The 15,964-nt window shown below is 43.7% G+C and overlaps 1 protein-coding gene across 1 annotated transcript; it reads left to right on the top strand.

The window, feature by feature from the left end:
• The first annotated feature begins 6,200 nt into the window (after positions 1-6,200).
• Positions 6,201-12,800, top strand: LOC121438976 (melanoma-associated antigen B2-like). The gene is made up of 2 exons (XM_041639478.1): positions 6,201-6,418; positions 11,822-12,800. The coding sequence occupies exons 1-2, from the start codon at positions 6,201-6,203 to the stop codon at positions 12,798-12,800; spliced, it is 1,197 nt and encodes a 398-aa protein (XP_041495412.1).
• The last annotated feature ends 3,164 nt before the right edge of the window (positions 12,801-15,964 follow it).

Raw genomic sequence — 15,964 nt, 5'->3', positions numbered from 1 at the left:
ATGGAGACCAGGACAGGGCCTGGGAAAAAATCTGCAGGGCCAGTTGCAGCCAGTGACACCAGATAAACAAATTACCAGACTGCTGGGAGACCGAAGTGGTCTAGGCCATTTTTAGTTAGGGTTACTGTTCCCATGCCTGCCCCAATTCCTATAACTTGGAAATCTGATGATCCAGTTTGGGTGGAACAGTGGCCCTTGACTCAAGAGAAATTGCAGGCTGCTCATTCCTTGGTCCAAGATCAGCTGCAGGCTGGGCACATTGTCCCCTCTACTTCCCCTTGGAATACACCCATATTTATCATTAAAAAGAAATCTGGAAAATGGAGACTATTACAGGACCTCAGGGCTGTCAATGAGGTGATGCAGCCTATGGGTCCTCTTTAGCAGGGATTGCCCTTCCCTTCAGCCATACCCTGGGGCTGGCATATAATTATAGTGGATTTAAAGGATTGCTTTTTTACTATTCCTCTAGCCAAACAGGATTGCCCTCGTTTTGCTTTTAGCCTCCCTTCAGTTAATTTGAAGGAACCAGCTTTGCGATTCCATTGGATTATACTCCCACAGGGCATGAAAACTAGTCCTACAATATGTAAAACTTACGTTGCTGCTGCCTTGGAGCCTGTCCGCTGTCGTTTCCACAGTTATATATTGTGCATTGTAAGGATGATTTATTAATAGCAGGTCCTGATCAAGATCAACTACTCAAGACTTATACTCAAATGCAACAGGATTTAGAGAAGGTGGGGCTAATCATAGCTCCAGAGAAGGTCCAAATGCAAGCCCAATATTCCTACCTTAGGTACCAATTGGCCATGGATGGAATTAAACCAAAAAAAATAACTATTGACACCTCTCATCTTAAAATCTTACATGATTGGCAGCAGTTAATGGGAGATGTACAGTGATATGCCCCTCCCTAGCAATCAAAACAGGTGACTTAAGACCATTGTATGATATGCTCTTGGGAGATCCTGTCCCAACTTCTCCCTGAGTATTGACGCCTGCGGCCAGGCAGGCCTTAAGGCTTCTTCTGGACAACATTGAAAGGGTCCATCTCCAGCAGATTAATTATGATCAATCATTAAATTTTGTAGTTCTTGCTTCCAACTTTGCCCCTACTGGAGTCTTTTGGCAGGATGGGCCTATTTTATGGGTACACATGCCTGCCTCTCCAGCGAGGGTAGTCACCCCATACTATGAAGCTATATTGCAATTACTTTGGAAAGCTAAGAAGGTTGCTGCCCAGACATTTGGGAAGTACCCTGACAAGATTATAACACCTTATACTAAAGACCAGCAAGTATATTTACAGCAGTACCATGATGAGTGGACCCTTTTTCTCACCTCTTCTCTAGAAGTTTTGATTCTCATTATCCTCAGCATCTATTAATGGTCTTATTCAAAATTCATCCCATTATATTCCTTCGAGTGATTAACGAATCTCCCATACCTTCAGCTTGCGCTATCTTTACAGATGCTTCCTCTAAAGGGAATGCAGTAGTGGTTTCTGGAGGAAAAGTATAGAAACGTCCTGTGGGGGATGTACCAGCCCAAGCTGCAGAGGTAACAGCCTGCCTCATTGCACTCCAGCTCTTCCCTGGGGAACCTGTAAATTTGTATACTGATAGTGTGTATATGGCCCATATCTTTAAGCCATTGGAGACATCTGCCTATATATCACACACCTCTAAGGTCCATCATTTGCTCAATTGTGTTTAGCATTTGATTTGGCAGCAAACAGAGCCTTTGTTTGTCGGACATATCCACAGTCATACCCAGCTGCCTGGGCCATTGTCAGCAAGTAATGATTTAGCTGATAAAAATACACGTGTTTGCTTTACTTCTGACCGCGCCCAAGAAATACATGATAAATTTCATCTTAATGCGCTCTCTCTTCCACATCATACTCATTGCATGCGAGAAGTAGCACAAGCCATTACATCATCTTGTCCTCAGTGTGCTCCTTTCCTAAGCAGCCCCAATTTAGGAGTTAACCCACCAGGATTACGACCAAATCAGTTATGACAGATGGATGTTACACACCTGCCTGCTGCAGGGAAACTTAAGTTTGTCCATGTATCAGTCAACACCTTTTCAGGAGTAATTTTCGCATCCTTGCATTCAGGAGAACGAGCAAAAGATTCCATTGCACACTGCCTTTCTGCTTTTGCCTATATGGGCAAACCTGAGGTTATTAAGACAGATAATGGCCCAGCATATATCAGCAAAAAATTTTCATCCTTTTGTTCATTCTATGAAATTTCCCATAAAACAGGCATCCCATATAATCCAATGGGCCAAGCAATCGTGGAAAGAGCCAATCAGACCCTCAAGCAATATTTTCAAAAATTAAAAAGGGGGGAGTTCATATTCTCCCCAGCAACTCAATTATCCACCATTCTCTTTATTTTAAATTTTTTGACTGTGGATGCTGAAGGGCGCTCACCTATGGAGCACCATACACAAGTTAGGACTCAGAGCCTAGTATGGCTTCGTTGGAAAGATCTGCAAACAGGAAGATTAACCCCCTTGTTAGCAAAGGTGAAGGGGGCTGTATATGTTTTTCCTCCAGGAGTTCATAAACCAATTTGGGTGCCAGAGAGGTGTGTAAGGCCCAGGATGAAGACCGCGATGCTCCTTCTACTTCAGGTGATGACTCTGGTAACAACAACATCAATGAGTGATGGGGAGTCTGGTGTGAAACCCCCCACTTTTAATGCCTGTTAGTATTGCATAATACCTATGGTCCCAAATCTGCTCCTTGGTGTTGGGATGCTGATAGAAATTTTAATCTCCACCCCACAGTTATGTGGGGAGAATGTATCACTCAAGAGCCTGATTTGTTATATTGCTGGACGCAATGACTATTTGATCCTCTGCTTGCGTTCCTGCCCCCATGTATTCTTTGTATTGTGGAATGGCACTTTGGGGGGAGATATTCTTTTTTTTTTTTTTTTTTATTTTAATTTATTTATTTATTAAGAATTTCTGCCTCGTCCCCACAACCGCTTCCCATTTCCCTCCCCCTCCCCCGATCAAGTCCCCCCCCCCTCATCTGCTCGAAGAGCAATCAGGGTTCCCTGACCTGTGGGAAGCCCAAGGACTGCCCACCTCTATCCAGGTCTCCTAAGGTGAGCATTCAAACTGCCTAGGCTCCCACAAAGCCAGTACGTGCAGTAGGATCAAAAACCCACTGCAATTGTTCTTGAGTTCTCAGTATTCCTCATTGTCCGCTATGTTCAGCTAGTCTGGATTTATCCCATGCTTTTTCAGACCTAGGCCAGCTGGCCTTGGTGAGATCCCAATAGAACATCCCCATTGTCTTAGTGTGTGGGTGCACCCCTCGTGGTCCTGAGTTCCTTGCTCGTGCTCCGTCTCCTTCTGCTCCTGATTTGGACCTTGAGATTTCTTAATTGTTCTTTCAGGATCTGCAAGCTGAGTAATTGCTGGGACAGTTCTGATGAAGCTTTGATCGTTTGAGTGCCTGCTGTGATTCCTCTGCTGGTGCTGGTGTCTTAAGAACATCAGGAGATCACCCTTTATCGACAGCAGGATAACAACTGCAATTCTTGCTGCTATTGCTGTCACTGCCACTGTGGCTACAGTTGCTGAAGTTGCCATTTCTCAGGCAGCTGTGACTACAGAGACTGTGGATCAGCTGTCTGGAAGGGTTAGCGAATCCCTACAGTCACAGAGTGCTCTGGACTCTCATATTGGACTTGGACTTTTAAATTTAAATCAACATGATGTGGGAGTGTCATATATCAATCTGTTGATTTCATTGGTTAAGCAATAAAGAAACTGCTTGGCCCTGATAGGTTAAAACATAGGTGGGAGGAGTAAGCAGAACAGAATGCTGGGAGGAAGAGGAAGTGAGTTCAGAGACGCCATGCTCCCCTCTCCCGGGCAGACATGCGAGCTCTGCTCTCTGAGGCACACGCGATGAAGCTCCGACCCAGGATGGACATAGGCTAGAATCTTCGTGGTAAGCGCACCTAGCGGTGCTAAACAGATGATTAGAAATGGGCAAAATTAATATGTAAGAATTAGCCTAGAAGAGGCTAGATAGAAATGGGCCAAGCAGTGTTTAAATGAATACAGTTTGTGTGTTGTTATTTCGGGGCACAAGCTAGCAGGTGGCCGGGGTGCTGGGGATGCAGCCTCACCACTCCTATTACAACATCAACAAACTGTGCTTTTACAAGGACAGGTAGATTCCCTTTGACTCCTGGGACAAGTGTCTTGTACGTTACACCTGCTAATGTTATAAATGCTTCTGATGTGGTTAAACAGTTGAATGCATGTTTGGATGGCCCTTGGAATTCCTCCTTTTTGAATTTCACCCTGTAGACAGTTTATCATATTGTTAGTATTAATAGCACATGGGTCCCTGCTGTATCTGTATCCAGTCAGTAGAATGCCATGGCCCAGCTTGGGGGCTGAGTCCAGCAAATGTCTAGAATGCTCTCATTTGTACTGATATTGCTATTGGGATTATCTGTTTTTGAATTCTCTGCCGCTCTATGTGGCAATCCCACACAGCACACTGTCACTTGACAAGTGTTGCTCAGGTTATCTTCCAGTAATCAGGAAGTGCCCCAAGTCTGACTGCAGAAGTCATGAGGGATCCCTAGGATGGACAACTGTCCTGGTACATAGAGCTCACCTAAGACAGGGATTAAGGCCTCCCTAGATGGGTCAGAGTCTCTATCTGGGAGAGTCCTAAAACAGGGGCTCTCATGCTTTTAAAATAAAAAGGGGGGGAATTGTTGGGTCCCTAGAGGACAGACCTTCGCAACCCCACTTGATCTGTTTTGCACTCTTGAGGTTGGTTGAAAACAGGAACAATCTGTTGTTTTCAGCAATGTTTCTAAGGGTGTTTACCCCTAAGCCATTGAGTTATGGTGATGAGCTTCCTGAGATTACTGATTTGGCCTCCCCTGCTGAGGGCTATATATACTTGTGAGAAAGTGGAATAAAAAGGCTTGTCTTCAGAACCTGAAGTTGTGTTGCTTTTAATCCCGATGTCCTTCACTCAGAATAACGACAGTTGCCGTGCTGGCGCCGCACTACTCAAAACATTTAATATGAGTGAGAGAGAGTAGGTAGACTATCCTCTAGAAACAACACATTAGTTTATGATTACCTGCATTTGGACTTCACCGAGCTCAGGGAACCTCTGAAAATGGACCTTTATAAATTTGGATCCACGTCTAAGGGCTCTCACTGGCTGCAAATGTCACTACCTTAATGTGCACTATAGAAAATTAGACTTGGCATATTTGAATGAGAAAGAAACCAATATGAGCAGAAAACATGCTATAGAGGTTAAATGGATTTATGTTTCTTGAAAGAGAAGGAAGTTATTTTAACTATGACGGAGGAAACAAAATGAATTTTAAAAATAGGACTTACATGATGGCTCAGCTCCTAAAGGCACTTAATTCACAAGACTGATTGCATATGTTCAATTCCTGGGTGCTAGAGAGGAAGAAGAGTCCCTAATCTCAAGAACTGTCCTCTTACCACACTACCTGAGTGCCTTGAAATCTATATGCCTATGTATGCAAATACTGAACACACAATAATACAAGGAATAAAATGAATACAATTGTTTAATTAATAGTAAAACTAAATAAAAGTATATAACATAAGCAAAAGACTTTATGTAATGGCAGTTGTAAGGCTTGGCAGAGCTGTGAGGATGAGCTAACCCTCATTTTTCTACTCAAGGATGTTGGGAGTGAACCATGACCTTTAAGAGTCAGGAGGCTTGGCTTTGGCTGGTACAAAGATGAGAAGAGCCAGGGAAACCAGTTACACAAATGGAGCTTCCACAAAACCTGCAACCATGCTTCTGGCTAGAAAGTTGAGGGATGGGAAACAGATCCTAACTGGGGCATGATGAGACTTCCACTTTGGGTACTGAGGTGAGTGAATTGATGCAAATGGTCCAAAATTGGTAGAACAGGAGATGCCAGGAACCCCAGAAGTCATGCAGTTGAGCCAGCAGGCAGTGTTTTTCGTGCATCTCATCTCTGCTTTCAGGTTTACTGCAAGCACCCTAATAGGCTTTAAAGGACAAGACCCCAGGTCTACAGGGTAGATTTCCTGTTCAAAGTCTAAATCAAGCTGAGAGGGCCTCTGTGGATTGAGAGGAATTTTCTCCTAAGAGAAAGTATGGGTTCAGAACCCTGACCATGCTGTCAGGACCAAGAAACATAAGCCTTGAGAACCATGTGAGAGTTTGCCCAGATCGTCTCCTCTGGGACTCAGAAAGGTGTGGCTTCCTACGGAGACTGGACCTGAACCTGAGGCATTACATGGCTGTGGAAAAGAGTGGGACACAGCACCCTGAGATCCAGGACAAAGCTGTCAACCTGTGTAGTAAATCTAGACTTCCACGTAAAGGACTGAGGCAAGGGAGGGTTATGTGTGTAGCTGGCAGACTTGGGTATATACTGGGCAGGAGCTCGAGCTTCACTCTACCTAGCTAAGACTTGCTAGACAGAAGTTGTGCCCTTGTGTCCTTTATTACCCCCACCACCCAACACCATGGTGGTGGGGGTAGGGTGGAGTTCCAGGACAGCAGAGGAGTGTGGCTGAAGGCTGAGAATTAAGTTATAAACAGGAGATTTGCATGCAACCAGGGGCAGGACATGCAAAATGGGGAGAGGAGGAGGCAGATTCAGGGAGTGTATTGCAGAGATGGAAACACGGTGTGGTGGATGATACTTGAGTTAAGTGGGGTTTCAGAGGTTCAGGTTTTAAGCTCTGCACATAATAGCCCAAGAAATGTGTAGGCAGTGGGAAGGATTAGTGTCTTTGGGAAGTACAGTAAGGAAACCAGAATCTCCACAAAATTTCTTCCACAGCAGACCGTTTCCATAGCAACCTGGCCCTGCTATCATTATTCAGAGTCCACCCTGGCCGGATATGGTTTACCCTCTCTTCCTGTGGGGGGGGGGAGGAGTTGGGTCTTAGTGCCCCTGGCAAGGAAGCCGGCTCTGCTGCTCAGGCCCCATTGCCAGCCAGCGAGTCCTCAGAGAGGTCTGCAGTCAAGGTAAGGACCCTGAATGTGTACCAAGGGGGAATGTGTCTGGAATAATCACAGGATCTGTGCTAGCTCTCACTCAGGCTTGCCCTGGGAAAATATGAGGCATCTTGTAGCTTTGTATGTTTCTGAGAGGAAACGGGAACCCCCGCTCGTAGAAGGTAACTCTGATTCTGAAAATGGTGGCTTCTTAGATAACAATTGAAGCCAGCCGTTGACTTCTAAATGATAATCAAGAACCTTGAACTGAATTCTAGTCCACCATGACCTGTTCTGGCCCTGGGCTCTAAAGTGCCTCTTGGCAGAGTACAGAAGCAAAGGAAGTAGATCTGCTTTGATCACCAGCAAAATAGGTAAATGTTCAGTGGAATGAAGAATGAACTGCTGAGATCTCTGTACTTACTGTTTTTTCCCCTTAGAGACAGGGATTCTCTGTAGCTTTGGAGGCTGTCCTGGAACTAGCTCTTGTAGACCAGGCTGGCCTCTAACACACAGAGATCTGCCTGCCCCTGCTACCCAAGTGCTAGGACTATAGGCTTGGGACATCACCACTTGGCTCTCTACTTATTCTTAAATGCCTGAGGGGCACTTAAAACCCATGTCTTTGAAAAACACGCAAAAGGCATGGGGTTGGTCATGCCCAACACGGGCTCGTAGGAGGTCTCAAGGAGTCAAAGAGGGGATACATTGAGGATTAAGATAGCAACGCCCATCTCGGAGTGGTCACAGGAAGTGCCATGTACAGAAGATACCCAGAGGCTTTGGTTAGCCACTCCCATTACATGGGAGTGGGAGAAAAGCCTAACTCTGGTAGTCACTCCCATACCGTGGGTATCAGAGGAAAGTCTATCTCTGGTAGCCACTCCCATCCTGTGGGAGTCAGAAAAAAGCCTAAACCTGGTATCTTCTCTCATCCAGTGGGAGTCATAGAAAAGCCTAACTCTAGTAGCCACTCCAACTCAGTGGAGTCAGAGAAAAACCTAACTCCAGTAGCCACTCCCATCCTGTGGGAATCAGAATAAATCCTACATCAAGTAGCCAATCCCATCCCTTGAGAGTTGGAGGAACTTCTAACTATGCTAGGCATACCCATCCTGTGGGACTCAGGGGAAAGCTTAACATGGGTCAGCAAGCACATCCCCTGGAAGTCATAGGAATCTTAGCCTGGGCAATCATGCCTAGTGTATGAAAGTCATAAGGAACAATATACCAGAGATAACTAGAGGGGTTTTTTTTTGTTTGTTTGTTTTATAGCGTTGAAGCCTCTCCTAGAACTCACTCTGTTGTTCAGGCAGGACTAGAACAAACAGAGATCCATGTGCTTCTGCCTCCAGACAGCTGGGAGGGACCAAAAATTGCACAGCCACCTCCCAGCTCTCGGGAGGCTTTTTTTTTGGTTCTTTTCAGACAAGGTTTCTCTGGTTATCAGTCCTAGCTGCCCTGGAACTAGCTCTTGTAGAGCAGGCTGACCTCGAACTCACAGAGATCTAGGTCCCTTTTATGTTGCCCCAAACTACTCTTAAGAATCAGAAATGGAGCCCAACAGTGATGACAGGGAGGTAGTGAGAGGCAGAGGCTCGGTGAGTTTGAAGTCAACCTGTTTCTCCAAAGCATGTTCCAGGTTCCAGGACTACTAGGGCTATTACACAGAGAAACCCTGTCTTTAAAAAAAAAGAAGGAAAAGATAATAAATGCAAGGATAGACAGAGAGCACAGCTGGTGTATACTGTTTGCTTAGCATTCGTGAAGACCTAGGTAACGTGGCAAAGAGGGCTAAAGCAGACATTATTAAATAAAAATAAATAATGTGGAAGTGTTAAAGCCTCCTGCCAATACTCTCCTTTACTCTTAGGGAGAAGTAAGAAGAAAATAGAAAATTGACCAGGATGAGCAGAATAGGAAGAGAGGAAATACAGCAGTGGTTGAGGGAAGCGGGGAAGAGTATGATACCTTTACAGCAGTTCCCATGACTACGTGAAATGAGTGTGGACAAAGAAAAAGGGTCAGCTGCAAATGTCTGAGCAGGATACTCATATCCTGACTGAATAAAAACAGAAAACTAACAAATAGCACAGCAATATTTAAAATGTCCTGAATTAGGAGCTGGAAGTGTGACAGCCCTCTGTGCTCCTCTGAGCCTGTTCTCTGAGAAGGGTCAGCCTTGGTCTCCTATAGGCCCACTTTAGCCTTGGTCTCCAGTACCTAACATCAGTGAAGATATATGGAGGTGAAGGAATCTCTTTCAAAATAATGGGGCTACTGAAAGTCAGGTGCTATAGTGTGACATGGACATGTACACCTGTCATAACTAGCCACAGGCTCTGTTCCCAGGGCATTGTAAGCCCAAGAGGGCAAAGGTCAGCCTTGTGAGTTTCAGCATTTCCATCACATCTTTTTTTAAACTTTTATTTATTTATTTATTTATTAAAGATTTCTCCCTCCTCCCCGCCACCGCCTCCCATTTCCTTCCCCCTACCACAATCAAGTCCCCCTCCCTCGTCAGCCCAAAGAGCAATCAGGGTTCCCTGCCCTGTGGGAAGTCCAAGGACCACCCACCTCCATCCAGGTCTAGTAAGGTGAGCATCCAAACTGCCTAGGCTCCCACAAGCCAGTACTTGCAGTAGGATCAAAAATCCATTTCCATTGTTCTTGAGTTCTCAGTAGCCCTCATTGTCCGCTGTGTTCAGTGAGTCCGGATTATCCCATGCTTATTCAGACCAAGGCCAGCTGGCCTTGGTGAGTTCCCGATAGAACACCCCCCTTGTCTCAGTGTGTGGGTGCATCCCTTGTGGTCCTGAGTTCCTTCCTTGTGCTCTCTTCTTCTGTTCCTGATTTGGACCTTGAGATTTCAGTCCGGTGCTCAAATGTGGGTCTCTGTCTCTGTCTCCTTTCATCGCCTCATGAAGGTTAATATCCAAGAGGATGCCTATATGTTTTCCTTTGGGTTCAGCTTCTTATTTAGCTTCTCTAGGATCATGAATTATAGGCTCAATGACCTTTACTTATGGCTAGAAACCAATTACGAGTGAGTACATCCCATGTTCCTCTTTTTGGGTCTGGCTTACCTCACTCAGGATAGTGTTTTCTATTTCCATCCATTTGCATGCAAAATTCAAGAAGTCATTGTTTTTTAATGCTGAGTAGTACTCTAATATGTATATATTCCATACTTTCTTCATCCATTCTTCCATTGAAGGGCATCTAGGTTGTTTCCAGGTTTTGGCTATTACAAACAATGCTGCAATGAACATAGTTGAGCATATACTTTTTTTGTATGATAGGGCATCTCTTGGGTATACTCCCAAGAGTATTGATGGGTCCAGGGGTAGGTTGATCCCGAATTTCCTGAGAAGACGCCACACTGCTTTCCAAAGTGGTTGCACAAGTTTGCATTCCCACCAGCAATGAATGAGTGTCCCCCCTTACTCCAGCAAAGGCTATCATTGGTGTTTCTGATTTTAGCCATTCTGACAGGTGTAAGGCGGTATCTTAAAGTTGTCTTGATATGCATTTCCCTGATCGCTAAGGAAGTTGAGCATGATCTTAAGTGTCTTTTGGCCATTTGAACTTCTTCTGTTGAGAATTCTCTGTTCAGCTCAGTGCCCCATTTTATAACTGGGTTCATTAGCCTTTTATGGTCTAGTTTCTTGAGTTCTTTGTATATTTTGGAGATCAGACCTTTGTCAGTTGCGGGGTTGGTGAAGATCTTCTCCCAGTCAGTGGGTTGCCTTTTTGTCTTAGTGACAGTGTCCTTTGCTTTACAGAAGCTTCTCAGTCTCAGGAGGTCGCATTTATTCAATGATGCCCATAATGTCTATGCTGCTGGGGTTATATGTAGGAAGTGGAATCCTGTGCCCATTTGCTATAGAGTACTTCCCACTTTCTCTTCTATCTGTGTTTTCTCTCATTGTGCATCATGCATTTTGGTCTTTTTCTTTATTGAAAATTCAGTTTATTTTATATATAGCTCTGATTTCCCCAGAATTCACAATGTAGACCAGGATAACTTTTAACTCTGGAAGTCCTTGTGCTGGTAATTCCTGAGTACTATGATTATTTTTGCTTTTGACTTATTATTTAATTTGTGTTCACTGTATTTATATCATTTCCTATCTTCTCCCTTTATCCCCACCCATTCCTGCCATGTGGACTCAAATCGACAGCCCATTTTATAATTATCATTGTGATATATGTGACAATATATAAATACATACATGTATATTATATATTTCTTATGTAACAATAATATCAATAATTTAAGTAATAAATAATATAAACACATGCATTTATTATATGAACACTTAAATACAGCCTAATATGCCCATTTATTTTTGCTTACATGTGTATGGTTTTAGGACTGTGCGATTATGCCTGCAGAAGACTGAATCTCCCTCTTGTAACAGCCCCTGTCTACAGTACTACATTTAGGGGTATGGCCTTGTGAGACTTCACCATTCATGTTATGTGAATTGGTGTTGTCATTCAAGTTCAAGTCTCCTTTGGGCTTCCTTACTCATGGGTTCTGTGAAGCATTACAGCAGCCTAGTACTAGATGTGAGTAGAATTGAGTGTGTTCAAACACCAGACAAAGGCAGCCATCCTTTACCTCACAGTATATATAAGGTGAACAGAGGTGAGGAATACAGTGAGTGCTTAGAACACTGATGTCATTATACTGTGTGAGACAAGGAGGGGAAAGAATTGCTGAAAGCCTGAGTGTTCTCAACATGCTCAAAGTGCTCATAGTACGTTATTTTCCTGATTCAGGTATCTCAGTTCCCTGTTCTACTACCAAGACTCTGTCCTGCTGTCCCTGACGCCAGCCATCATGCCACGGGGACAGAAGAGTAAGGCCCGTGCTCGAGAGAAACGGCGGGCACTCAAGGATGCTCAGGCAAAGGAGGCAGAGAAATCAGAGTCACCTGCTGGCTCTGATCAAGCTTCAGGAGATGCTAAGCCAAGCACTTCTACTGCTGACTTCCCACAGCAATATGAAAGCTCAGCACCCAGCAGCACTGCCAGCCAGGGAGGGAGCCATGGAAGGTCTGATAATGGTGACCAGGGCCAAGGGGATGGAAATGAGCGTCCCCCCGGGGCTCTACTCTCCACTAGAAGCATGCAGATGGATCTTATGACAAGGAAGACGGGAATGCTGATGGAGTACATGCTCTACAAATACAAAGTGCAGCAGCCCCTGAAGAGAGGAGAGATGCTCAAAGTTATCAACAAAAGGTTCAAGGAACACTTCCCCGAGATCCTCAAGAAAGCCTCCTATCGATTGGATGTGGTGTTTGGCTTTGAGCTGAAAGAAATCCTGCCACATGGTCAAGCATATGAGCTTGTGAGCAAGTTAGATTTCGAGGATGATGGAAGTAGGAGCAATGAGCTAGGTGTTCCTACCAGGGGCATTCTGATTGCTCTCCTCAGTGTGATCTACCTAAATAACTATTGTGCTTCTGAGGAGGATGTCTGGTATTTCCTGAATGCCTTAGGAGTCTATGATGGGATCATGCACGTCTTCTTTGGGGATATCAGGAAGCTCATCACTGAGCAGCTAGTGCGGGAAGAATTCCTAGAATACCGTCAGGTTCCTAACAGTGATCCTCCATCCTATCAGTTCCTGTGGGGCTGGAGAGCCTATGCTGAAACATGCCAGATAAAGGTGATGGAATTTTTAGCCAAGATCAGTGAAGCCTTGCCTGGGGTTTGCTTATCTCGTTATGAGCAGGCTTTGATTGAAGAGTAAGAGAAAGCCCAAGCTGAAGCTGCAGCCAAGTCTGGCACTAAAGGCAAGGCTAAGGGACGTACTAAGACCAAGTTAAGTCGTCCTACTCACAAGTGAGGTATAAGGTAGCCTGTGATCTATTGTTGAAAAGATCTGTTCATATTTTTGCAAATAAGCTGTTGATAATCTTTTGGGGGATTTTTAGCAAAGTTTTGACTTGGGGCTAGAATGTACACAGATAAATTTTGTAGCCTGTCTTTTCGCTGTTGTTTACCAAATTGGGAGCTCAAATTTTTTGGATTGATTTGAAATACAGTTTACAATTTGACATGTTCTAAGGATTTGATGATGTTCATAAGATACTATGGAATTACATTAAGAAAATGTTGTACAATATGAAAGAAAAACATTCAAAAGTGTTACGCTTTTCAATGAATATTTTCTTTTATTCCTTGTTTTCTTAGCATTGATGTCAGGGATGTATACTGACTTTTGTTTCTGATATTAAAATATATGTGAGAAATTAGCAGAAAATCAGATCTCTTGTTTTAGAGGTTCATGATTTAACCAAACACACACTGAATATCTACTCTTGCAAAGTTATCAACCTGTGTATTTGAAATGTTTGGTAAAAGAAGCAGGAGGTCTGGGATATGCAATGATATTTTCTCTAAGAAGCTCATTATTGGACAGAATGGAATAAGATCTCTACTTCCTAAGGAGACAATACATAGAGTGATGTCTTGTTCAACAGAAAATATTTTTCTATATTCATTACTAGTTATCTTTAGGGATATAAAAGTTCTTGTTTTTCCTTCTTGTTCATGACCTGGAATACAGGACTTTCTGTAGAATCTTTTAGGCAAAATGTTAAGAAAAATAAGGATAAAAATTATTAGATTATAAGTTTGTAAGTGTTATCTAATATACCATAAGTCTACTGGGTTTTAGATATAACCACCTGTGCTTTATATTAAAATCACATCATTAAATTTGTTTTCTGAACTTTGTAATTGAAATCACAGTGTTAAGATTAAAGTTTGATGTAAAAGATTGTTTATAAATATATTTGTACTAATTTAAAATTATATGTAGTTTAAAAATTTAAATGTTGATTCAATACCCTGGGATATGATGTTTGATTTTCTACAACAATATTTCTTTTCTTTTTTTGTTTTTTTTTCTGTTTTATTTTTGATACACCATTTCCCTGTGTAGCCTGGCTGTCTTGAAACTTTCTCTGTAGACTAAGTTAGGCTTAGACTCACAGAGATCCACCTGTGATCAAGTGCAGTGATTAAAGGTATTCACAACCACTGCCCAATTAACAATATTTTATTAAGTGCTGATGTGTTTTTTTGTTTTGTTTTTGTTGTTGCTTTTTTTTTGTTTTGTTTTCCAAGACAGGGTTTCTCTGTAGCTTTGGTGCCTGTCCTGGAACTAGCTCTTGTAGTCCAGGCTGGCCTCAAACTCCCAGAGATCTGCCTCTGCCTCCCGAGTGCTAGGATAAAAGGCATGCACCACCACCGCCCGGCTGATATGTTCTTATTATTATTTTACTAGATCAACATTTAAAACCTAATCTTAAATTTTAATTTTTAAAAATGTTTTCCCATTGCAAAAGCTTTTGCTGTTTGGATTGACAGTCATTGCTTTAATCATACTTATTTTGTTCAGAGAGTGATAGTTACTTAAAATATGCCTAATAAATTGCATAGTGTTGTAAAACTTGTTCTACTGGACACATATTTCCATGAAGAGAGCTACCTCAAAACCCTCAGCCATGCTTCTTCTGGCTTGAAATTTGAGGGATGGGAAACAGATCCTGAAGGGGGCATGATGAGACTTCCACTTTGGGTACTGAGGTGAGTGAATTGATGCAAATGGTCCAAAATTGGTAGAACAGGAGATGCCAGGAACCCCAGAAGTCATGCGGTTGAGCCAGCAGGCAGTATTTTTCGTGCATCTCATCTCTGCCTTCAGGGTCACTGCAAGCACCCTAATAGGCTTTAAGGGACAGGACCCCAGGTCTGCAAGGTAGAGATCCTGTTCAAAGCCTAAATCAAGCTGAGAGGGCCTCTGTGGATTGAGAGGAATTTTCTCCTAAGAGAAAGTATGGGTTCAGAACCCTGACCCTGCTGTCAGGCCCAAGAAACTCAAACCTTGAGAACCATGTGAGGAAGTTTGCCCAGATCATCTTTTCTGGGACTCAGAAAGGTGTGGCTTCCTACGGAGACTGGACATGAACCTGAGGCATTACTTGGCTGTGGAAAAGAGTGGGACACAGCACTCTGAGATCCAGAACAAAGCTGTCAACCTGTGTAGTAAATCTAGACTTCCACGTAAAGGACTGAGGCAAGGAAGGGTTATGTGTGTAGCTGGCAGACTTGGATGAATACTGGGCAGGAGCTTGAGCTTCACTCTACCTAGTTGAAACTTGCTAGACAAATGTTGTGCCCTTGTGTCCTTTATTAGACCCCTCAACCCCATGGTGGTGGGGTTCCTGAAAGTAGAGAAGTGTATGTAAATGCTGAGAATTAAGCTGTAAATAGAAAAAGACTTTCATGCAACCTGGGGCAGGACATGTAAAATGGGGGAGAGGAGGAGGAAGGTTCAGGTAGTTTATGGTGGAGATGGACGCATTGCGGGGTGGATGGTGTTATTCTTTTGGTCTCTGGTCCCTTTAAGGGACAAGCCACAACCATTCCCAGTGACCTCTGACCCCTGTCCCACCATCTTGAATCTTTCTCGCTGTCCCGCCTTGGCGTGTGCACACTTTTCTCTCTCTCTCTCTCTCTCTCTCTCTCTCTCTCTCTCTCTCCGTCTCTCTCTGTCTCTCTCTCTCTCTCCTCTAAATAATAAATGTTCAGCTTATGCCTATTTTCTGTGTCTATGTGCCTTTTACCCGTTGCTTGTTCACACCTGCCCACCTTCTGGGGATCCGCCGAGGCTAGCGGCTGCTCTGAGAACCCGTCGGGGGCACTCTGGGATTTTTAAAAAATCATAAACTTGGTGCTGTGACTCGAATATCCTGAACCAGGTTCTTTTTTTACTCCCACCACCAGCTTTCCAGATGGCTTCAATTGGTGAGTGTCTTCCCGTTCTGCTAAGGTTGCTCTTGTTCTGCTATGGTTGCTTTCCTTTACCAGAGTCGTGTTTGGATCAGTCCTGGGGGTCGGTCCACC

This window comes from Microtus oregoni, unplaced genomic scaffold (assembly GCF_018167655.1).
Source record: "Microtus oregoni isolate MIOR12 unplaced genomic scaffold, Mior012 000059F_ref0000304, whole genome shotgun sequence".
Classification (NCBI taxonomy): domain Eukaryota; kingdom Metazoa; phylum Chordata; class Mammalia; order Rodentia; family Cricetidae; genus Microtus; species Microtus oregoni.
This window is presented reverse-complemented; position numbering and strand designations above follow the sequence as displayed.